This window comes from Panulirus ornatus, chromosome 20 (genome assembly GCF_036320965.1).
Source record: "Panulirus ornatus isolate Po-2019 chromosome 20, ASM3632096v1, whole genome shotgun sequence".
Taxonomy (NCBI): Eukaryota; Metazoa; Arthropoda; class Malacostraca; order Decapoda; family Palinuridae; genus Panulirus; species Panulirus ornatus.
Window position 1 is genome coordinate 72,133,865 of NC_092243.1, and position 24,986 is coordinate 72,158,850.

Genomic DNA, 24,986 nt, shown 5'->3' on the forward strand with positions numbered 1-24,986 from the left:
ATGCAAAAGCAGGTAAGACACATGTGAAATATCATCAGAACCTACAAAAACCTTGCCTATCCTTACCCAACCTATGACACTTCCATTCACTGCCATGTGTACTTCCCAGTACCTAAAAGTCTTTACTTCCTCTAGATTTTCTTTATTCAACCTCACAACCCAGGTGACATGTCCCTTTTCTCTGCTGAACCTAATAATCTTGAGTTTTTTCACATTTACTATCAACTTTCTCCTTTAACACAGTCTCTCAAACTCAGTCACCAACTTCTGCTGTTTCTTACTTGAATCTGCCGCCAGTGCTATGTCATCAGCAGACAACAACTGACACTTACCAAACTCCCCTCATCCCTCCCTCCAAGACCTCATTGCCCCATCCATTAACAAATTAAACAGTCTTAGTGACATCACACAACCCTGGCATAGACCAACTGTTCACCTGAAACCACTTGCTCTCCACTCTTCCCTTGAAGCTTTCTTCCCACCCCATTTATTCACAAGACCTTCCACAAAACATCTTTGTTAACCCTATCCCATCCTTTTTCCAGATCCATAAATGCCATGAACAAACACTTCTGTTTGTCTAAGTATTTCTCAAACACATTCTTTAAAGCAAACTTCTATCAATCTATATCTCTGATGCCTGTTCCAGTTGGAACTCCCTCAAGGGGTGGCCACAGCAAGAGAGTCTCCATAACTAAAGAATTCCAGTGCTGCTTCTTAGCCTTTATGCCTCACCTTTAAAAGGCCACTGACAGAGGGCAAGTCTAGTGCAGTGTTTGCAGAGGCTCCTATCTAGTGCTCCTAATGACTACTTCTATCTAATGTTCCTAATGACTTCTATCTAATGCTCCTCCCTACTGCTTCTACATAATAATCCTGCTAAAATTTTCCTACTTACTACTTCTACCTACTGCTTCTACCATTTTGACCCTACTTACTACTTCTACCTACTGCTTCTACCATTTTGCCAAAAGGCAGGGCTAGCACACTGTGCTCACCACAGGAAAATATAGTTACGAAGAATGAGCTGCATGAATTAAGTATTGTCAAGTGCTACATATGACAGGGAGAGATTCTATGTTTGTGGACAGAATGCCATTAGTCCAAATGTTAGTGAGGGAGAAAGACAAGACAGCTACCTGGGTCAGAGGAGGGCAACTTGACAACCACTAAAATGCTGGCTCATGAAGCAGATGTCACTAAACTTCCTGATATCCAGGCGGGTGTACTGGTAATATACCTCCCTGGTCATTGGCTGCCTACCAACTACTACCTACTTAGTCACCCTTTCCCCATTCATCCTCACCATATGTCCATACCATGTCTGCACACCCTCTTTAGCTCTCTCATATAATCTTCTCTTACTACCACACCTCTCTCTTACCCTATCATTTCTTGTTCAGTAATCCCTTCTTACATCACACATTATCCTCGTACATTTCATATCCAACACATTCACCGTACCCTTTACATTTCTGTCTAAGGTCCATGCCTCACATCCATACAACACCATCTTTGCCCTTAAAAAAGACGATGATATCTCCTTTCACAAATTTCTCAATGCGCCCAAAATCTTTGCCTCCCAACCCACCCTTTGGTTCACTTCACCTTCCATGGTTCCATTTGCTGCCATATTCAATCCCAGGTTTTCCAAGTTTTCCCCATTTAAACTTACACTTCAAATAGCCTTTCTCTTTTCAATGCTAAATATAACAAACTTACTTTTATTCACATTCACTAATCAATGCTATACCTAATAAACTTGCTTTTATCACATTTATTAGCACACTTTTCCTAATTTAGACACCAGCTTGAGCAGTATCTCACTCAAATCTGCCTCCAGTGTCATATATTCAGCAAATATCAACTGATTTACCTACCGGGCCCCCAACCCCAAGCAAACTGTATACCTGCTTCACTCTTCAAGACCCACATGTTCCACTCCCTCACCACCCCATCCATGAACAGATTAAAAACCATTGCAGCATCACACACCCCTGTCACAGACAGACATTAAACCACTCTCCCTCCTTTCTAACCTACTTGCACACATGTCTTACTCACTTGATAAAAACTCCTCATTGCTTTTCACAGTTTTCCTCCTACAGGGCATCTCTGTCAGCCTTATCTTATGCTTTCTCCAGATCCATAAATGCCACATACAAATTCCTCTGTTTCTCAAGGTATTTCTCATGCACATTCTTCAAAGCAAACACCTCTTCCACTCCTGAAACCACACTGTTCTTCCCCAGTCTCTTGCTCTATGCATACCACCACCTTTCCAATCACTACTATTCTACATGCTTTAACAGGTACTTTCAACAAATTTATACCTTTATAATTCAAACACTCACCTTTGTCCCCCTTGCCTTTATACAATAGTACAATAAAGGCTTCCCACCAATCCTTAAGCAACCCACCATGATCCATACACATACTGAAAATTCTAACAAAACAGTATAGCCATTTGCTAACTAATCAACATGACAAGCATCTCTTTTCTTATGAAACTCAACTGCAGTGCCATCCACCCCACCACATTTCATCTTACACAAGGCTTTCACCACCTTTTCTCTTTTCAGTGCACCACTTTCCATGACTTTCACTTTACGTACCTCCCTGACCAAAATACCCTATATGTTATCCAACAGATTCAATAGTCCTTCAAAGTACTTATTCCATCTCCTCTTAAGCTCTTCTCTGGCTGTTACACTGCCCCCTCCACCAATGTTCTCTTATTTCTGTTACTGAATAGGTCACTCCAACACATCCATTTTTTTTCCTTGAGAATTTTTCAAAATTGGCATATCTTAAGATGATTTGAATGACTCTCACTAATACTGGGATTATTTCCAGCAAAGTGTATGAAGTGCAGGCATGCTAGTTCCAGTTTTCACTTTGAACCTCAACCAGAAGATTTTACCTGGACGAGTAACTATTGGCAAATATGATGGTGCTCATGCATGCCTTACAGCTTCCACAACTGCAGATAAGGTAACTAAAAGATTAGCTTCCTTAAAACAAGATGTTTTGCTGCTGAATTCATTCAGGTAGATGAACAGCCCTCACAATATGATTAATTATCAAATCCTAAGTCTTATATTTCTTTGCAAATGAGAGGATAGTGCTTTCTAATGCTGATTCCAAGGATGAAGATTTATGTTTCATACTTAATGTATGTAGATTTTTTTTAAAGCAAATATATGTTGACTGTGGGATTAAAATTTCAGTACAGTGATGCTTCTCCCAATCTCAGAAGTATCTTAGATTAATTACTTGTCTTAGTTTGCTTAAAAAACTGATTACTTTTCAAGAGTGAGTTTTACCTTTACATATAACTAACAAACTGTTGGTACATTTAATTGAGTACTGGTCTCTTTTGCTTGACATTTTAGATTCAGGTATTTGATAGGTTGGATTTGTAAGTCAAGTTGCAGTGGGGATATTTGTGTAAAAAAGGCATTAGAGGTATTCATTCGATAGAGGTTTTTGTCAATAATTTGCTTACTACTAAAATCTGCCATATATCAGACAGCATTACTCATTTTCAGGTGTTTATTCATAACTCCCACCAGCGTCTTGGTGTATCAGGTGGCCGCATGTCCCTCAGCCAAAGCAGTGATGAAGTCTCCCTCCTCAATATCAATCAAACGGTGTCTGCACTCACAGCTGGCAGACTGACACAGGCTAGGCATGGCGATATCCTTGTTGTAGGAACACCAACTAATGTCTTAGCCTATGATGTCCAGAACAATGCAGATGTCTTCTACAAAGATGTGAGTGTTTCTTCCTTTGCTCCTTGTTTATGAATGATATTAGATAAATAATCACTTGCTTTGAATGAAATGATATAAAGCTTCATCATAAGTAAATTGGGTTATTGGCTTTCATATTAATTCTGAGGGCAAGAGCAAAGGAATGGGAGGCACTACTGATGAAGGAGGAACTGTGGGACTGTGCTAGGGTGTAAAGAAGTGAGTTCGGTTGCAGTATTGGTCAGAATGAAAGTAGACTACAAGAGGTGGGTGATTTTTAGAGCTTATGCACCTGGTAGTGAGAGTAGTAGAAGGAGTAAAGTGAATATTTGGGCATTTTTGATGTAAGAGATCATAACTTGGTGCTTGGGGATCTGAATGAGAGAGGTTGATGTGACAATTGATGTGGTAATTTTAGGATATAGGGATCCCAGTGTGAATTAAGATTGGGAAGAGCTTGTCAATTTGTTTGCAGACAGAGGAATGGTGATTGGGAATATTTGGTTTGAAAAAGATGTATGGGTGATATTTACAGGAAAGGAATATGCCTTGAATGACTTCAGCCACTCAAAATATTTTTCCCTCCATCCTCCCATTTCCAGTTTGGTCATCCATCCCCCTTTTCCCCTCCACTTCCAACACAAATGTCGTCTTTGTGAACTTTTCACTCATCCTTTCCATGTGTCCAAACTATCTCAGCACCCCCTGAAATGGTATGATCTAACTATAATCTCGTTTGTTTATACGCCAGTATGAGAGCACTATGGTAATAACAGTAAGGCTCAGTAAAATTAAGATGTAGTAAAAGTACAATATACTAGAGGTGGAGCAGAGTATGTTATTGTTTACAGTAATGTGGTGTTACAAGTTAACAAGAGAAAGACAGCATACAAAAAAGAGGAAGATAGGTTTATTTTGCATGTAAGAAAAATCATAAAGGTTAGCCAGGAAGTTTAGATCTGATAAGACAAAAAAAAACAGTTATCCTGAAGTGGAGTGTGTTAGATGATTAAAAGTTTCACCACAATTTTTAGGTGATTTCTGTCTAAAAATTTGAGTGAAGTGGATTGCCAAACATGCAGAAAAAGATCAAAGGTGAGGTGGAAGAAAGTGCATGTTTGAGATGGGATTTTCAGGTAAAGAATATATTGGAATGTGTCAAAATCATATTGTGTGATGAAGATTGTGCATGATCTACCATGCTGTATAATGGGGGAAGGTTTATGAAATGTACAAAAATGAAGAATAATGTTTCTCTTCAATTTACTTCAACAGGTATCAGATGGGGCAAATGCTATCGCCATTGGTCAGTTAGGACATCATTCTTCTCCATTGGCTCTCATTGGAGGAAACTGTTCCATCCATGGTTTTGACAGTGAAGGAAATGACCCATTTTGGACCGTAACAGGTGATAATGTTTCTTCGCTAATTCTCACTGACTTTGATGGAGATGATGGAAATGAGGTAAATGGCAGCTACATAGTGCAAAACTGTAAAACTTTTTGATGTAAAAAAATTGTCTTCAGAATATCTGATTTTTTCAATTACAGAAGAGTACATTCTCTTAGCATTTCCTCATGCTGTGTTATTGCTCATAGGTGACCATTGATACTAAAGTATGGTTTTCCTAGTCAGACTTACTTGTTAACTATTAAAAATTTGGTATGTAGAGAACTGGCAAGATGTAATGATAAGACCAATATGATTCTCAAAAAATTCCTTTTAAGGTTATGAAATTATCAAGAATGTTTCATAAGTATATAACCCTGAGAATGCTGAAAAGGAGTTTTATTTGTGGAATACATCTGTCCATTATTTTCCACAGCTGTTGGTGGGATCTGAAGACTTTAATATAAGGGTATTTAAAAATGAGAATGTTGAAAAGGAGTTTTATTTGTGGAATATATCTGTCTGTTATTTCTTCACAGCTGTTGGTGGGTTCTGAGGACTTTGATATAAGGGTATTTAAAAATGAAGAGATTCTATATGAGATGTCAGAAACAGAAGCAGTTACTGCCTTGTGCCCCATGCAAGGCTCTCGCTTTGGCTATGCTCTTGCAAATGGTACAGTTGGAGTGTATGAAAAGCTAGCAAGATGGTGGAGAATTAAGGTAATTCACTGTTTGACACACAGTTGTCTTTCAGATTGTTTTGTTTCTTTATATATCTGTCTGTGTACTGATTTATCTATATTTGTACACCTGACTATCCATTTGTACCTTTCATCTCCTGCATCTTTTCATCTATTTTTATATACATACAGCGCTGGTGGCTGATTCATGTGAGAAACTGCAGAAGCTGGTGACTGAGTTTGGTAAAGTGTGTGAAAGAAGAAAGTTAAGAGTAAATGTGAATAAGAGCAAGGTTATTAGGTACAGTAGGGTTGAGGGTCAATTCAATTGGGAGGTGAGTTTGAATGGAGAAAAACTGGAGGAAGTGAAGTGTTTTAGATATCTGGGAGTGGATCTGGCAGCGGATGGAACCATGGAAGCGGAAGTGGATCATAGGGTGGGGGAGGGGGCAAAAATTCTGGGAGCCTTGAAGAATGTGTGGAAGTCGAGAACATTATCTCGGAAAGCAAAAATGGGTATGTTTGAAGGAATGGTGGTTCCAACAATGTTGTATGGTTGCGAGGCGTGGACTATGGATAGAGTTGTGCGCAGGAGGATGGATGTGCTGGAAATGAGATGTTTGAGGACAATGTGTGGTGTGAGGTGGTTTGATCGAGTAAGTAACGTAAAGGTAAGAGAGATGTGTGGAAATAAAAAGAGCGTGGTTGAGAGAGCAGAAGAGGGTGTTTTGAAATGGTTTGGGCACATGGAGAGGATGAGTGAGGAAAGATTGACCAAGAGGATATATGTGTCGGAGGTGGAGGGAACAAGGAGAAGAGGGAGACCAAATTGGAGGTGGAAAGATGGAGTGAAAAAGATTTTGTGTGATCGGGGCCTGAACATGCAGGAGGGTGAAAGGAGGGCAAGGAAGAGAGTGAGTTGGAGCGATGTGGTATACCGGGGTTGACGTGCTGTCAGTGGATTGAAGCAGGGCATGTGAAGCGTCTGGGGTAAACCGTGGAAGGCTGTGTAGGTATGTATATTTGCGTGTGTGGACGTATGTATATACATGTGTATGGGGGGGGGTTGGGCCATTTCTTTCGTCTGTTTCCTTGCGCTACCTCGCAAACGCGGGAGACAGCGACAAAGTATAATAAAATAAATAAATAAATAAAATATATATATTTTTCTTTCTTTTCTTTCAAACTATTCGCCATTTCCCGCATTAGCGAGGTAGCGTTAAGAACAGAGGACTGGGCCTTTGAGGGAATACCCTCACCTGGCCCAATTCTCTGTTCCTTCTTTTGGAAAAAAAAAAAAAAAAAAAAAAAAAAAAAAAAAAAAAAACGAGAGGGGAGGATTTCCAGCCCCCCGCTCCCTCCCCTTTTAGTCGCCTTTTACGACACGCAGGGAATACGTGGGAAGTACTCTTAATCCCCTATCCCCAGGGATATATATATATATATATATATATATATATATATATGTATATATATATATATATATATATATATATATATATATACATATATATATATATATATATATATATATATATATATATATATATATATATATATATATATATATGCTCTGTGGAAGGTATTAAGAATATATGGTGTGGGAGGCAAGTTGTTAGAAGCAGTGAAAAGTTTTTATCGAGGATGTAAGGCATGTGTACGTGTAGGAAGAGAGGAAAGTGATTGGTTCTCAGTGAATGTAGGTTTGCGGCAGGGGTGTGTGATGTCTCCATGGTTGTTTAATTTGTTTATGGATGGGGTTGTTAGGGAGGTAAATGCAAGAGTCTTGGAAAGAGGGGCAAGTATGAAGTCTGTTGGGGATGAGAGAGCTTGGGAAGTGAGTCAGTTGTTGTTCGCTGATGATACAGCGCTGGTGGCGGATTCATGTGAGAAACTGCAGAAGCTGGTGACGGAGTTTGGTAAAGTGTGTGGAAGAAGAAAGTTAAGAGTAAATGTGAATAAGAGCAAGGTTATTAGGTACAGTAGGGCTGAGGGTCAAGTCAATTGGGAGGTGAGTTTGAATGGTGAAAAACTGGAGGAAGTGAAGTGTTTTAGATATCTGGGAGTGGATCTGTCAGCGGATGGAACCATGGAAGCAGAAGTGGATCATAGGGTGGGGGAGGGGGCGAAAATTTTGGGAGCCTTGAAAAATGTGTGGAAGTCGAGAACATTATCCCGGAAAGCAAAAATGGGTATGTTTGAAGGAATAGTAGTTCCAACAATGTTGTATGGTTGCGAGGCGTGGGCTATGGATAGAGTTGTGCGCAGGAGGATGGATGTGCTGGAAATGAGATGTTTGAGGACAATGTGTGGTGTGAGGTGGTTTGATCGAGTAAGTAACGTAAGGGTAAGAGAGATGTGTGGAAATAAAAAGAGCGTGGTTGAGAGAGTAGAAGAGAGTGTTTTAAAATGGTTTGGGCACATGGAGAGAATGAGTGAGGAAAGATTGACCAAGAGGATATATGTGTCGGAGGTGGAGGGAACGAGGAGAAGAGGGAGACCAAATTGGAGGTGGAAAGATGGAGTGAAAAAGATTTTGTGTGATCGGGGCCTGAACATGCAGGAGGGTGAAAGGAGGGCAAGGAATAGAGTGAATTGGAGCGATGTGGTATACAGGGGTTGACGTGCTGTCAGTGGATTGAATCAAGGCATGTGAAGCGTCCGGGGTAAACCATGGAAAGCTGTGTAGGTATGTATATTTGTGTGTGTGGACGTGTGTATGTACATGTGTATGGGGGGGGTTGGGCCATTTCTTTCGTCTGTTTCCTTGCGCTACCTCGCAATACGCGGGAGACAGCGACAAAGTATTAAAAAAAAAAAAAAAAAAAAAAAAATATATATATATATATATATATATATATATATATATATATATAAATATATATATATATATATATCTATATATATATTTTTTTTTATATATATATACCCTAGCTTAAGCCAGGTACCATAAATGCTAAATACAAATCCATTTGTTTTTGTAAGTATTTCTCACATACATTCTTCCAAGCAAACACATGATCCACACATCCTCTACCACTTCTGAAACTACACTGCTCTTTCCCAATCTGATGTTCTGTACATGCCTTCACCCTCTCAATCAATACCCTCCCATATAATTTCTCAGGAATACTCAATAAACTTATACCTCTGTAATTTGAACACACCTTTATCCCCTTTGCCTTTGTACAATGGCACTATGCATGCATTCCACCAATCCTCAGGCACTTCACCATGAGCCATACATACATTGAATATCCTTACCAGCCTGTCAACAACACAGTCACCCCCTATTTTAATGAATTCCACTGCAGTTCCATATAATGGAAGGATTGACAATACTCTAGAAACTTTAGACAGTAATATCATGTGTAAATGTATCAATCAATTTTTTTTAGACAGCAAAATTAATAATTCTGTATTAAGTTTTATCTTTATGGATATCTTTTAAAAGAAATTTAATCTGTATGTTGAGCTGTCAGACAAATGAAATTACTCTCACATTTGACACTGGAGAATGAAAATATCTTCACAGGGGATGGGATTGCTTCTATAGGTTCACACACTGGAAGGTAAAGGTAAAATCCCTCACTCAGTATCATAAATGTTAATCTTTTACACACTATTATTGGTAACTGGTCGTTTATTTTCTTTTCAGTCTAAGAACCAAGCAATTGCAATTTACAGTTATGACCTTGATGGTGATGGTGTTCCTGAACTGATCACTGGTTGGAGTAATGGAAAGATGGATGCTAGGAACGATCGTAGCGGAGAAGTTGTCTTTAAGGTAGGAGTTTAATTTGTGCTTTCTCATTCAATCATTCAGCACCAGCTGTGACATTTGATATATTTAAAACAGGATAGCATAGCAGAGCTTTCTCATTAGTTTAATTCCTATATATCAAACATTCCAGTGTCTGAGCCCCATCAGCAGTGCCTATAACATTTATCAAAGTAATTGTTCATGTTGATATGACTATCACACCAGTGAAGTACTCTTATGTGTTTATGCTTACTCTTTGCAAATAGCTTTACATGGAGACATGATACAAATACACCACATTTCATGACTGTAAGGTACATTTGACATCACTGATGGATAAGATATATTGTATGAACTAGATGATATATGGATATGGGTGGTCAACATTTGCTCTGGAAACTTGTTTGTCTCCAACAGAAACTGTGCTGTATCGTTTCAACATTGCAAAAATAAAGTTATGGACATACAGATAGGCACTCCTCATGATGGAATATTGAGTCCTACTTTCTTTAATATACTAGTTAATGCCATACTAAAATCAGAACTAGAAAGTCCTAGAATTATCACAGTTAGTTATGCAGATAATATTATATAAATGCTACATCAGAACTTCTTGTGAAATGTAAACCATTCTAGGCTGCATATAAATTTGTGTGGTAAACTTGGCCTTATTTTGTGGAGAAAACCAAGGTGTTCAGAAGACAAATTTATAATATGAAAAGTGGACTGCTAAATTTGGAAACAAAAAGTAGTTTCTGAATACAGTTGTATTAACAGGTTACCTAAACACTTGTATACCCAGCCTGTGAGCCAGCAATCAAAAACCTGAGTATGTAAGCAAATACTAGGAACCATGTCATAAACACTAGTACCAGATTCATTGATGTATTGTACTATTATATTTTTCTTAATTTAATGCCTCCATACTTCTTCACTAGAACTGTAGAAGAATTCAGGTCATGCCTTGTTTCATGATTGCATTTTTTTTCTAAGAGCAATCAGAATCCATAAGCTCTAGCTGATTGTGCATCTTCCAATTCAGATGCTGAGATTTCAGTCAATATTTCAACCTCAACCTCGGTCCTTCAGGCTTCCTGTCTGGTTACATGATCTTACTTTTGTAGAGAGAAAATACATCTTATTTGAACTGTTACATCAAAAAGTGCAGATTTTTAAGGAATTCGTCTCGTAACATTAAAATTCCATAGTGCCTCATTAAAGGGACAGTGCAAAACTTTATTATGTATGAGTTAGTCGAGGCAGTTCCACTAAAATATTTATCTCATGTAGACATTTATTTCATATTTTTGTTTTTTCATGAGTACTTCAAAATATGGGATTATTCTTATAATGTTAAGTCTTTTTCTAGCCTCTTTTGAAAGGCTTCTGCTAAAGATACTGTACATCCAACTGAGCATTTGCAGACTGTGGATATGATCCACCATACTCAAAATGTAATATCTGTACAGCTGTACACTTCATGTTGATCTGATTGAAACTCATAAACTTCATTTTGTCTTATAGGAAAGAGACCTGCTGGTATGTTTATTGTATATCAATGAATGCAAATTCAAAATGCAATCCCTATTTCCCTATTTTCTCAGGTGGATGTTGAATTAAAGGTATGTAGAAAAAAAATCAATTATCCATGGGATGAAGCCATGAGCAGATTTTGTATTTTCACAGATTTAAGAAATATGTATACTGTATAGAAAGACTGTAGTCTGAATATATTACAAACCTTAACAATGTGTGTTGTAAACCTAATGCAGGTTCTAGATGTTGTTGTTTGTAATACATGTAAATATATTCTGTATAAAAGATTTAATAAACATTTACTGAAGTTATTCACTGAAAACTTAAGCTCTAAATTGGCAGCAATCTTGAGTGTGCTGGGCCATGGATTATGGGGGTTTACAAGTTTCAGAATCACAAAGTCCATTTGATTTTATGAAACACTGTTAAAAAATGTTGGTTACAGTCCCATTATGAGTATTCAATTTTTATATATTTTCTCCTCTGGGTTGAAAAGTTGTGTGAGCCTTAGAGAATCCTTGAGGTTAGGGTCCTTTAAACCCTTGCCGTCTGGTGAGGTAACTACCTCACACCCATTGTTAACCCAACTTCTCCATGGCACTGGTAGTGGTCCTGGGACCATCCTCAACCACTCACTGCCAAGAAAGTATGGTTTGAATTTATCTTGACCCAAGATATGATATTATCAAAAATAAGAAGATTCTCGCTTTATCCCTGGGGATAGGGGAGAAAGAATACTTCCCACATATTCCTTGCTTGTCGTAGATGGCAACTAAAAGAGGAGGGAGCAGGGGGCTGGAAATCCTTCCCTCTTGTTTTTTAATTTTCCAAAAGAAGGAGCAGAGAAGGGCGCCAGGTGAGGATATTTCCTCAAAAGCCCAGTCCTCTGTTCTTAACGCTACCTCACCAATGCGGGAAATGGTGAATAATATGAAAGAAAAAAAGAACATGCTCTTGTTTGGACATAATGTGTATCTCATCAACTTTCTGAGCTTAGGGCTACAAGGGAGAGACTTTGCCATTTCTTTTACCAGCCCACTTTTGTGTCAAATGTTTTCTGGACCTATTGGAAATTCAGAACCCAAAATTCAAAAGTTTAGTGGAATAGGACACTGATATGTAGATACTTTTGCAGTTTTGGTGCAAGTGCAGCGAGTGAATTTCTTGGCACTTGCTGTATAGTAGCATTTACGTAGATTAGTTACTTAGGGATGCATGTGATATAAAAAGGCATTCTTCACAACAATCAGATAGCTTACAGCAGAGCAAAATGGAGAAATAGACCTTTCATATTTTGAAGTAGCCCTTTTTTAATCAAACTACTTAATCCACTAATCTTGAGCATTGTATAACTTTGCAGGACAACTTTCAGTCAACTGTTGCAGGAATAGTGCAAGGAGATTATCGGATGGATGGCAAAAACCAACTTATTTGCTGCTCTGTTGATGGTGAAGGTCAGTATAAACAGTAAATGTCTTTATTTAATTTCTAAACCTGGTGTACTGTTATATTATTCTTTCATGTATTACAATATTCTTTTATATAAATTTGTAAACATGTATATGAACACTCTCACCATGTTACACAGTGTTGGAAAATTCACTTTATCTACATTTCTCTTTACTCGTGAAATAAATGGAAGACTGATTCATATCCAAAGTAAAATACTGAGTTAAACTGGTATATATATGTATATATATATGTATATATATATATATATATATATATATATATATATATATATATATATATATATATATATATATATATATATATATATATTTTTTTTTTTTTTTTTTTTTTTTTTTGCCGGTCTCCCGCGTTTGCGAGGTAGCGCAAGGAAACAGACGAAAGAAATGGCCCAATCCACCCCCATACACATGCCTTGATTCAATCCACTGACAGCACGTCAACCCCGGTATACCACATCGCTCCAATTCACTCTATTCTTTGCCCTCCTTTCACCCTCCTGCATGTTCAGGCCCCGATCACACAAAATCTTTTTCACTCCATCTTTCCACCTCCAATTTGGTCTCCCTCTTCTCCTCGTTCCCTCCACCTCCGACACATATATCCTCTTGGTCAATCTTTCCTCACTCATTCTCTCCATGTGACCAAACCATTTCAAAACACCCTCTTCTGCTCTCTCAACCACACTCTTTTTATTTCCACACATCTCTCTTACCCTTACGTTACTTACTCGATCAAACCACCTCACACCACACAGTGTCCTCAAACATCTCATTTCCAGCACATCCATCCTCCTGCGCACAACTCTATCCATAGTCCACGCCTCACAACCATACAACATTGTTGGAACCACTATTCCTTCAAACATACCCATTTTTGCTTTCCGAGATAATGTTCTCGACTTCCACACATTCTTCAAGGCTCCCAGAATTTTCGCCCCCTCCCCCACCCTATGATCCACTTCCGCTTCCATGGTTCCATCCGCTGCCAGATCCACTCCCAGATATCTAAAACACTTCACTTCCTCCAGTTTTTCTCCATTCAAACTCATCTCCCAATTGAATTGACCCTCAACCCTACTGTACCTAATAACCTTGCTCTTATTCACATTTACTCTTAACTTTCTTCTTTCACACACTTTACCAAACTCAGTCACCAGCTTCTGCAGTTTCACACATGAATCAGCCACCAGCGCTGTATCATCAGCGAACAACAACTGACTCACTTCCCAAGCTCTCTCATCCCCAACAGACTTCATACTTGCCCCTCTTTCCAAAACTTTTGCATTCACCTCCCTAACAACCCCATCCATAAACAAATTAAACAACCATGGAGACATCACACACCCCTGCCGCAAACCTACATTCACTGAGAACCAATCACTTTCCTCTCTTCCTACACGTACACATGCCTTACATCCTCGATAAAAACTTTTCACTGCTTCTAACAACTTGCCTCCCACACCATATATTCTTAATACCTTCCACAGAGCATCTCTATCAACTCTATCATATGCCTTCTCCAGATCCATAAATGCTACATACAAATCCATATATATATATATATATATATATATATATATATATATATATATATATATATATATATATATCAACACCAACTACATAACTTATAATGGCTGACAGTTATCCTTGGCCTTGATTATTCTAGTTGTAAGAGAAATTAATGTATTCTTATAATTCTGAAGACTTTTTTTTTTTTTTTTTTTTTTTTTTTTAAGGGGGTAGTAAATGTTTATAATTGTGTTACTGGAGTGATAGTTTTCATACATGGTGCTTTGACAAGAAAATAGTGAAATTGGAAAAAATGTAGCTTAGACATTGAAGCTTATTGATACAGTGGTTAAATTGATGAGAACTACTATTGACGTTTGTGTAAATAAATTATACATTTCCTTTTCCATAGCCAGAGGTTGAACCATTACGTGACATTCATTTTTTCATTTCATTTCAAGCTAGAAGTTTCAGTTTTCTAAATTATTTCTTACATTTTTCATATGTATATATATGTATATGTGTGTGTGTGTGTATATGTGCGTATGTATGTGTATGTGTGTGTATATGTATATATATATATATTTTTTATTTATTTATTATACTTTGTCGCTGTCTCCCGCGTTTGCGAGGTAGCGCAAGGAAACAGACGAAAGAAATGGCCCAACCCCCCCCCCCCATACACATGTATATACATACGTCCACACACGCAAATATACATACCTACACAGCTTTCCATGGTTTACCCCAGACGCTTCACATGCCTTGCTTCAATCCACTGACAGCACGTCAACCCCGGTATACCACATCGCTCCAATTCACTCTATTCCTTGCCCTCCTTTCACCCTCCTGCATGTTCAGGCCCCGATCACACAAAATCTTTTTCACTCCATCTTTCCACCTCCAATTTGGTCTCCCTCTTCTCCTTGTTCCCTCCACCTCCGACACATATATCCTCTTGGTCAATCTTTCCTCACTCATCCTCTCCATGTGCCCAAACCACTTCAAAACACCCTCTTCTGCTCTCTCAACCACGCTCTTTTTATTTCCACACATCTCTCTTACCCTTACGTTACTCACTCGATCAAACCACCTCACACCACACATTGTCCTCAAACATCTCATTTCCAGCACATCCATCCTCCTGCGCACAACTCTATCCATAGCCCACGCCTCGCAACCATACAACATTGTTGGAACCACTATTCCTTCAAACATACCCATTTTTGCTTTCCGAGATAATGTTCTCGACTTCCACACATTCTTCAAGGCCCCCAGGATTTTCGCCCCCTCCCCCACCCTATGATCCACTTCCACTTCCATGGTTCCATCCGCTGCCAGATCCACTCCCAGATATCTAAAACACTTCACTTCCTCCAGTTTTTCTCCATTCAAACTCACCTCCCAATTGACTTGACCCTCAACCCTACTGTACCTAATAACCTTGCTCTTATTCACATTTACTCTTAACTTTCTTCTTCCACACACTTTTCCAAACTCAGTCACCAGCTTCTGCAGTTTCTCACATGAATCAGCCACCAGCGCTGTATCATCAGCGAACAACAACTGACTCACTTCCCAAGCTCTCTCATCCCCAACAGACTTCATACTTGCCCCTCTTTCCAAAACTCTTGCATTTACCTCCCTAACAACCCCATCCATAAACAAATTAAACAACCATGGAGACATCACACACCCCTGCCGCAAACCTACATTCACTGAGAACCAATCACTTTCCTCTCTTCCTACACGCACACATGCCTTACATCCTCGATAAAAACTTTTCACTGCTTCTAACAACTTTCCTCCCACACCATATATTCTTAATACCTTCCACAGAGCATCTCTATCAAGAGGGTGGTGAGAGTAAGTGAGCTTGAGAAGGAGACCTGTGTGAGGAAGTACCAGGAGAGACTGAGTACAGAATGGAAAAAGGTGAGAACAATGGAAGTAAGGGGAGTGGGGGAGGAATGGGATGTATTTAGGGAATCAGTGATGGATTGCGCAAAAGATGCTTGTGGCATGAGAAGAGTGGGAGGTGGGTTGATTAGAAAGGGTAGTGAGTGGTGGGATGAAGAAGTAAGAGTATTAGTGAAAGAGAAGAGAGAGGCATTTGGACGATTTTTGCAGGGAAAAAATGCAATTGAGTGGGAGATGTATAAAAGAAAGAGACAGGAGGTCAAGAGAAAGGTGCAAGAGGTAAAAAAAAAGGGCAAATGAGAGTTGGGGTGAGAGAGTATCATTAAATTAGGGAGAATAAAAAGATGTTCTGGAAGGAGGTAAATAAAGTGCGTAAGACAAGGGAGCAAATGGGAACTTCAGTGAAGGGCGCAAATGGGGAGGTGATAACAAGTAGTGGTGATGTGAGAAGGAGATGGAGTGAGTATTTTGAGGTTTGTTGAATGTGTTTGATGATAGAGTGGCAGATATAGGGTGTTTTGGTCGAGGTGGTGTGCAAAGTGAGAGGGTTAGGGAAAATGATTTGGTAAACAGAGAAGAGGTAGTGAAAGCTTTGCGGAAGATGAAAGCCGGCAAGGCAGCAGGTTTGGATGGTATTGCAGTGGAATTTATTAAAAAAGGGGGTGACTGTACTGTTGACTGGTTGGTAAGGTTATTTAATGTATGTATGACTCATGGTGAGGTGCCTGAGGATTGGCGGAATGCGTGCATAGTGCCATTGTACAAAGGCAAAGGGGATAAGAGTGAGTGCTCAAATTACAGAGGTATAAGTTTGTTGAGTATTCCTGGTAAATTATATGGGAGGGTATTGATTGAGAGGGTGAAGGCATGTACAGAGCATCAGATTGGGGAAGAGCAGTGTGGTTTCAGAAGTGGTAGAGGATGTGTGGATCAGGTGTTTGCTTTGAAGAATGTATGTGAGAAATACTTAGAAAAGCAAATGGATTTGTATGTAGCATTTATGGATCTGGAGAAGGCATATATATATATATATATATATATATATATATATATATATATATATATATATTATCCCTGGGGATAGGGGTGAAAGAATACTTGCCACGCATTCCTCGCGTGTCGTAGAAAGCGACTAGAGGGGACGGGAGCGGGGGGCCAGAAATCCTCCCCTCCTGGTATTTTTTTAACTTTCTAAAATGGGAAACAGAAGAAGGAGTCACGCGGGGAGTGCTCATCCTCCTCGAAGGCTCAGATTGGGGTGTCTAAATGTGTGTGGATGTAACCAAGATGTGAAAAAAGGAGAGATAGGTAGTATGTTTGAGGAAAGGAACCTGGATGTTTTGGCTCTGAGTGAAACGAAGCTCAAGGGTAAAGAGGAAGAGTTGTTTGGGAATGTCTTGGGAGTAAAGTCAGGGGTTAGTGAGAGGACAAGAGCAAGGGAAGGAGTAGCACTACTCCTGAAACAGGAGTTGTGGGAGTATGTGATAGAATGTAAGAAAGTAAATTCTCGGTTAATATGGGTAAAACTGAAAGTTGATGGAGAGAGATGGGTGATTATTGGTGCATATGCACCTGGGCATGAGAAGAAAGATCATGAGAGGCAAGTGTTTTGGGAGCAGCTGAATGAGTGTGTTAGTGGTTTTGATGCACGAGACCGGGTTATAGTGATGGGTGATTTGAATGCAAAGGTGAGTAATGTGGCAGTTGAGGGAATAATTGGTATACATGGGGTGTTCAGTGTTGTAAATGGGAATGGTGAAGAGCTTGTAGATTTATGTGCTGAAAAAGGACTGATGATTGGGAATACCTGGTTTAAAAAGCAAGATATACATAAGTATACTTATGTAAGTAGGAGAGATGGCCAGAGAGCGTTATTGGATTACGTGTTAATTGACAGGCGTGCGAAAGAGAGACTTTTGGATGTTAATGTGCTGAGAGGTGCAACTGGAGGGATGTCTGATCATTATCTTGTGGAGGCTAAGGTGAAGATTTGTATGGGTTTTCAGAAAAGAAGAGTGAATGTTGGGGTGAAGAGGATGGTGAGAGTAAGTGAGCTTGGGAAGGAGACTTGTGTGAGGAAGTACCAGGAGAGACTGAGTACAGAATGGAAAAAGGTGAGAACAATGGAAGTAAGGGGAGTGGGGGAGGAATGGGATGTATTTAGGGAATCAGTGATGGATTGCGCAAAAGATGCTTGTGGCATGAGAAGAGTGGGAGGTGGGTTGATTAGAAAGGCTAGTGAGTGGTGGGATGAAGAAGTAAGAGTATTAGTGAAAGAGAAGAGAGAGGCATTTGGACAATTTTTGCAGGGAAAAAATGCAATTGAGTGGGAGATGTATAAAAGAAAGAGACAGGAGGTCAAGAGAAAGGTGCAAGAGGTGAAAAAGAGGGCAAATGAGAGTTGGGGTGAGAGAGTATCATTAAATTTTAGGGAGAATAAAAAGATGTTCTGGAAGGAGGTAAATAAAGTGCGTAAGACAAGGGAGCAAATGGGAACTTCAGTGAAGGGCACAAATGGGGAGGTGATAACAAGTAGTGGTGATGTGAGAAGGAGATGGAGTGAGTATTTTGAAGGTTTGTTGAATGTGTTTGATGATAGAGTGGCAGATATAGGGTGTTTTGGTCGAGGTGGTGTGCAAAGTGAGAGGGTTTGGGAAAATGATTTGGTAAACAGAGAAGAGGTAGTAAAAGCTTTGCGGAAGATGAAAGCCGGCAAGGCAGCAGGTTTGGATGGTATTGCAGTGGAATTTATTAAAAAAGGGGGTGACTGTATTGTTGACTGGTTGGTAAGGTTATTTAATGTATGTATGACTCATGGTGAGGTGCCTGAGGATTGGCGGAATGCGTGCATAGTGCCATTGTACAAAGGCAAAGGGGATAAGAGTGAGTGCTCAAATTACAGAGGTATAAGTTTGTTGAGTATTCCTGGTAAATTATATGGGAGGGTATTGATTGAGAGGGTGAAGGCATGTACAGAGCATCAGATTGGGGAAGAGCAGTGTGGTTTCAGAAGTGCTAGAGGATGTGTGGATCAGGTGTTTGCTTTGAAGAATGTATGTGAGAAATACTTAGAAAAGCAAATGGATTTGTATGTAGCATTTATGGATCTGGAGAAGGCATATGATAGAGTTGATAGAGATGCTCTGTGGAAGGTATTAAGAATATATGGTGTGGGAGGCAAGTTGTTAGAAGCAGTGAAAAGTTTTTATCAAGGATGTAAGGCATGTGTACGTGTAGGAAGAGAGGAAAGTGATTGGTTCTCAGTGAATGTAGGTTTGCGGCAGGGGTGTGTGATGTCTCCATGGTTGTTTAATTTGTTTATGGATGGGGTTGTTAGGGAGGTGAGTGCAAGAGTTTTGGAAAGAGGGGCAAGTATGAAGTCTGTTGGGTATGAGAGAGCTTGGGAAGTGAGTCAGTTGTTGTTCGCTGATGATACAGCGCTGGTGGCTGATTCATGTGAGAAACTGCAGAAGCTGGTGACTGAGTTTGGTAAAGTGTGTGAAAAAAGAAAGTTAAGAGTAAATGTGAATAAGAGCAACGTTATTAGGTACAGTAGGGTTGAGGGTCAAGTCAATTGGGAGGTAAGTTTGAATGGAGAAAAACTGGAGGAAGTAAAGTGTTTTAGGTATCTGGGAGTGGATCTGGCAGCGGATGGAACCATGGAAGCGGAAGTGGATCATAGGGTGGGGGAGGGGGCGAAAATTCTGGGAGCCTTGAAGAATGTGTGGAAGTCGAGAACATTATCTCGGAAAGCAAAAATGGGTATGTTTGAAGGAATAGTGGTTCCAACAATGTTGTATGGTTGCGAGGCGTGGGCTATGGATAGAGTTGTGCGCAGGTGGATGGATGTGCTGGAAATGAGATGTTTGAGGACATTGTGTAGTGTGAGGTGGTTTGATCGAGTAAGTAACGTAAGGGTAAGAGAGATGTGTGGAAATAAAAAGAGCGTGGTTGAGAGAGCAGAAGAGGGTGTTTTGAAATGGTTTGGGCACATGGAGAGAATGAGTGAGGAAAGATTGACCAAGAGGATATATGTGTCGGAGGTGGAGGGAACGAGGAGAAGAGGGAGACCAAATTGGAGGTGGAAAGATGGAGTGAAAAAGATTTTGTGTGATCGGGGCCTGAACATGCAGGAGGGTGAAAGGAGGGCAAGGAATAGAGTGAATTGGATCGATGTGGTGTACCGGGGTTGACGTGCTGTCAGTGGATTGAATCAGGGCATGTGAAGCGCCTGGGGTAAACCATGGAGAGCTGTGTGGGTGTGTGTATTTGCGTGTGTGGACGTACGTATGTACATGTGTATGGGGGTGGGTTGGGCCATTTCTTTCGTCTGTTTCCTTGCGCTACCTCGCAAACGCGGGAGACAGCGGCAAAAAAGAAAAAAAATTTACCAGTTGCAATTGTTTTCTTCTTTTATCCAAAATCACCTGAATAATCTAAAAGATGAGAAAGTGGAATAAGCATACAGTTAGAAATAACTTCACTTTGTTTGAAATGATGGGCATTTGCTAACTGATAAAAGATTATAGGCAGCACATACAACTTGTTGTACAGTAAAACATTTATATTTTTCCTACACATATTTGCCATTTCCCATTAATGAGGTAGTGTCAAGAACAGATGACTAAGCCTTGGAGAGAAAATTCTCACTTGGCCCCCTTCTCTATTCCTTCTTTTGGATAAGTAAAACAGGAAGGAGGATTTCCAGCCCTTGCTCCATTACAGTAAAACCAATGTTATCCAAAATGCTTGGGGAATCAGCTGTTTCAGATAACAAAAATCCTGGTTATTCAAATTCTTTAATATATCAAATAATTTAGAATTTGATAGGGTTGATAGAGATGCTTTGTGGAAGGTCATAAGAGTATATGGTGTGGGATTTAAACAGTTAGATGCAGTGGAAAGTTTTTATAAAGAATGTAAGGCATGTGCACGAGCTGGAAGAGAAGAGAGTGACTGGTTCCCAGTGGAGGTTGGTCTGCAGCAGGAACAAGGGTGAAGCGGAAGACCAAACTGGAGGTGAAAGGAGGGAGTGAAAAAGATTTTAAGTGATCAGGGCCTGAACATACCGGAGGGTGAGAGGCATGCAATGAATAGAGTGAATTGGAACGATGTGTATACCAGGGTCGATGTGCTGTCAATGGACTGAACCAGAGCATGTTAAATGTCTGGGGTAAACCATGGAAAGGTCAGTGGGGCATGGATATGGATAGGGAGCTATGGTTTGGGTGCATTACACATGACAGCTGTATATGTTTTTTTTTCACACTATTCACCATTTCCCGCATCAGCAAGGTAGTGCCAAAAACAGAGCACTGAGCCTTTGAGGGAATATCTTCACCTGGTCCCCTCCTATGTTCCATTTTTTGGAAAATTAAGAACAAGAGGGGAGGATTTCCAGCAACCCACTCCCTCCACTTTTAGTCGCTTTCTATGACACGCAGGGAATACGTGGGAAGTATTCTTTCTACCCTATCCCTAGGGAAATGGACAAAAGAATGGCCCAACCCACTCACATACACATGTATATACACAAATGCCCACACATGCACATATACATACCTATACATTTTAACGTATACATACATATACGGTGAAGATCCCTTCCAACCCAACAGCACAGGAAGCTTAGACCAAATTACTACACTGCACATGGACCCACACAGCATCCGAGATGGCATCAGCCAACCACAACCCTGTCTTGCACTATACTAATAACAGTAGATATCCTCGCGTGTCGTAGAAAGCGACTAGAGGGGACGGGAGCGGGGGGCCAGAAATCCTCCCCTCCTTGTATTAACTTTCTAAAATGGGAAACAGAAGAAGGAGTCACGCGGGGAGTGCTCATCCTCCTCGAAGGCTCAGACTGGGGTGCCTAAATGTGTGTGGATGTAACCAAGATGTGAAAAAAGGAGAGATAGGTAGTATGTTTGAGGAAAGGAACCTGGATGTTTTGGCTCTGAGTGAAACGAAGCTCAAGGGCAAAGGGGAAGAGTGGTTTGGGAATGTCTGGGGAGTAAAGTCAGGGGTTAGTGAGAGGACAAGAGCAAGGGAAGGAGTAGCAATACTCCTGAAACAGGAGTTGTGGGAGTATGTGATAGAGTGTAAGAAAGTAAATTCTCGATTAATATGGGTAAAACTGAAAGTTGATGGAGAGAGGTGGGTGATTATTGGTGCATATGCACCTGGGCATGAGAAGAAAGATCAAGAGAGGCAAGTGTTTTGGGAGCAGCTGAATGAGTGTGTTAGTGGTTTTGATGCACGAGACCGGGTCATAGTGATGGGTGATTTGAATGCAAAGGTGAGTAATGTGGCAGTTGAGGGAATAATTGGTATACATGGGGTGTTCAGTGTTGTAAATGGAAATGGTGAAGAGCTTGTAGATTTATGTGCTGAAAAAGGACTGATGATTGGGAATACCTGGTTTAAAAAGCGAGACATACACAAGTATACTTATGTAAGTAGGAGAGATGGCCAGAGAGCGTTATTGGATTACGTGTTAATTGACAGGCGTGCGAAAGAGAGACTTTTGGATGTTAATGTGCTGAGAGGTGCAACTGGAGGGATGTCTGATCATTATCTTGTGGAGGCAAAGGTGAAGATTTGTATGGGTTTTCAGAAAAGAAGAGTGAATGTTGGGGTGAAGAGGGTGGTGAGAGTAAGTGAGCTTGAGAAGGAGACCTGTGTGAGGAAGTACCAGGAGAGACTGAGTACAGAATGGAAAAAGGTGAGAACAATGGAAGTAAGGGGAGTAGGGGAGGAATGGGATGTATTTAGGGAATCAGTGATGGATTGCGCAAAAGATGCTTGTGGCATGAGAAGAGTGGGAGGTGGGTTGATTAGAAAGGGTAGTGAGTGGTGGGATGAAGAAGTAAGAGTATTAGTGAAAGAGAAGAGAGAGGCATTTGGACGATTTTTGCAGGGAAAAAATGAAATTGAGTGGGAGGTGTATAAAAGAAAGAGACAGGAGGTCAAGAGAAAGGTGCAAGAGGTGAAAAAAAGGGCAAATGAGAGTTGGGGTGAGAGAGTATCATTAAATTTTAGGGAGAATAAAAAGATGTTCTGGAAGGAGGTAAATAAAGTGCGTAAGACAAGGGAGCAAATGGGAACTTCGGTGAAGGGCGCAAGTGGGGAGGTGATAACAAGTAGTGGTGATGTGAGAAGGAGATGGAGTGAGTATTTTGAAGGTTTGTTGAATGTGTTTGATGATAGAGTGGCAGATATAGGGTGTTTTGGTCGAGGTGGTGTGCAAAGTGAGAGGGTTAGGGAAAATGATTTGGTAAACAGAGAAGAGGTAGTGAAAGCTTTGCGGAAGATGAAAGCTGGCAAGGCAGCAAGTTTGGATGGTATTGCAGTGGAATTTATTAAAAAAGGGGGTGACTGTATTGTTGACTGGTTGGTAAGGTTATTTAATGTATGTATGACTCATGGTGAGGTGCCTGAGGATTGGCGGAATGCGTGCATAGTGCCATTGTACAAAGGCAAAGGGGATAAGAGTGAGTGCTCAAATTACAGAGGTATAAGTTTGTTGAGTATTCCTGGTAAATTATATGGGAGGGTATTGATTGAGAGGGTGAAGGCATGTACAGAGCATCAGATTGGGGAAGAGCAGTGTGGTTTCAGAAGTGGTAGAGGATGTGTGGATCAGGTGTTTGCTTTGAAGAATGTATGTGAGAAATACTTAGAAAAGCAAATGGATTTGTATGTAGCATTTATGGATCTGGAGAAGGCATATGATAGAGTTGATAGAGATGCTCTGTGGAAGGTATTAAGAATATATGGTGTGGGAGGAAAGTTGTTAGAAGCAGTGAAAAGTTTTTATCGAGGATGTAAGGCATGTGTACGTGTAGGAAGAGAGGAAAGTGATTGGTTCTCAGTGAATGTAGGTTTGCGGCAGGGGTGTGTGATGTCTCCATGGTTGTTTAATTTGTTTATGGATGGGGTTGTTAGGGAGGTAAATGCAAGAGTTTTGGAAAGAGGGGCAAGTATGAAGTCTGTTGGGGATGAGAGAGCTTGGGAAGTGAGTCAGTTGTTGTTCGCTGATGATACAGCGCTGGTGGCTGATTCATGTGAGAAACTGCAGAAGCTGGTGACTGAGTTTGGAAAAGTGTGTGGAAGAAGAAAGTTAAGAGTAAATGTGAATAAGAGCAAGGTTATTAGGTACAGTAGGGTTGAGGGTCAAGTCAATTGGGAGGTGAGTTTGAATGGAGAAAAACTGGAGGAAGTGAAGTGTTTTAGATATCTGGGAGTGGATCTGGCAGCGGATGGAACCATGGAAGCGGAAGTGGATCATAGGGTGGGGGAGGGGGCGAAAATCCTGGGGGCCTTGAAGAATGTGTGGAAGTCGAGAACATTATCTCGGAAAGCAAAAATGGGTATGTTTGAAGGAATAGTGGTTCCAACAATGTTGTATGGTTGCGAGGCGTGGGCTATGGATAGAGTTGTGCGCAGGAGGATGGATGTGCTGGAAATGAGATGTTTGAGGACAATGTGTGGTGTGAGGTGGTTTGATCGAGTGAGTAACGTAAGGGTAAGAGAGATGTGTGGAAATAAAAAGAGCGTGGTTGAGAGAGCAGAAGAGGGTGTTTTGAAGTGGTTTGGGCACATGGAGAGGATGAGTGAGGAAAGATTGACCAAGAGGATATATGTGTCGGAGGTGGAGGGAACAAGGAGAAGAGGGAGACCAAATTGGAGGTGGAAAGATGGAGTGAAAAAGATTTTGTGTGATCGGGGCCTGAGCATGCAGGAGGGTGAAAGGAGGGCAAGGAATAGAGTGAATTGGAGCGATGTGGTATACCGGGGTTGACGTGCTGTCAGTGGATTGAATCAAGGCATGTGAAGCGTCTGGGGTAAACCATGGAAAGCTGTGTAGGTATGTATATTTGCGTGTGTGGACGTATGTATATACATGTGTATGGGGGGTGGGTTGGGCCATTTCTTTCGTCTGTTTCCTTGCG

At 40.4% G+C, this 24,986-nt stretch overlaps 1 protein-coding gene across 1 annotated transcript in view; it reads left to right on the forward strand.

Annotated features, from left to right (window-relative positions):
* Positions 1–24,986, forward strand: part of LOC139756124 (BBSome complex member BBS2-like) — a 48,708-nt gene that overhangs the window by 859 nt on the left and 22,863 nt on the right. Inside the window, exons 2-7 of the mRNA XM_071675221.1 lie at positions 2,857–2,994; positions 3,552–3,776; positions 5,031–5,219; positions 5,684–5,866; positions 9,485–9,613; positions 12,486–12,579. Of these exons, the coding sequence (XP_071531322.1) occupies positions 2,878–2,994; positions 3,552–3,776; positions 5,031–5,219; positions 5,684–5,866; positions 9,485–9,613; positions 12,486–12,579 (937 nt within the window). The 5' untranslated portion in view covers positions 2,857–2,877. The remainder of the gene's footprint in view (positions 1–2,856; positions 2,995–3,551; positions 3,777–5,030; positions 5,220–5,683; positions 5,867–9,484; positions 9,614–12,485; positions 12,580–24,986) is intronic.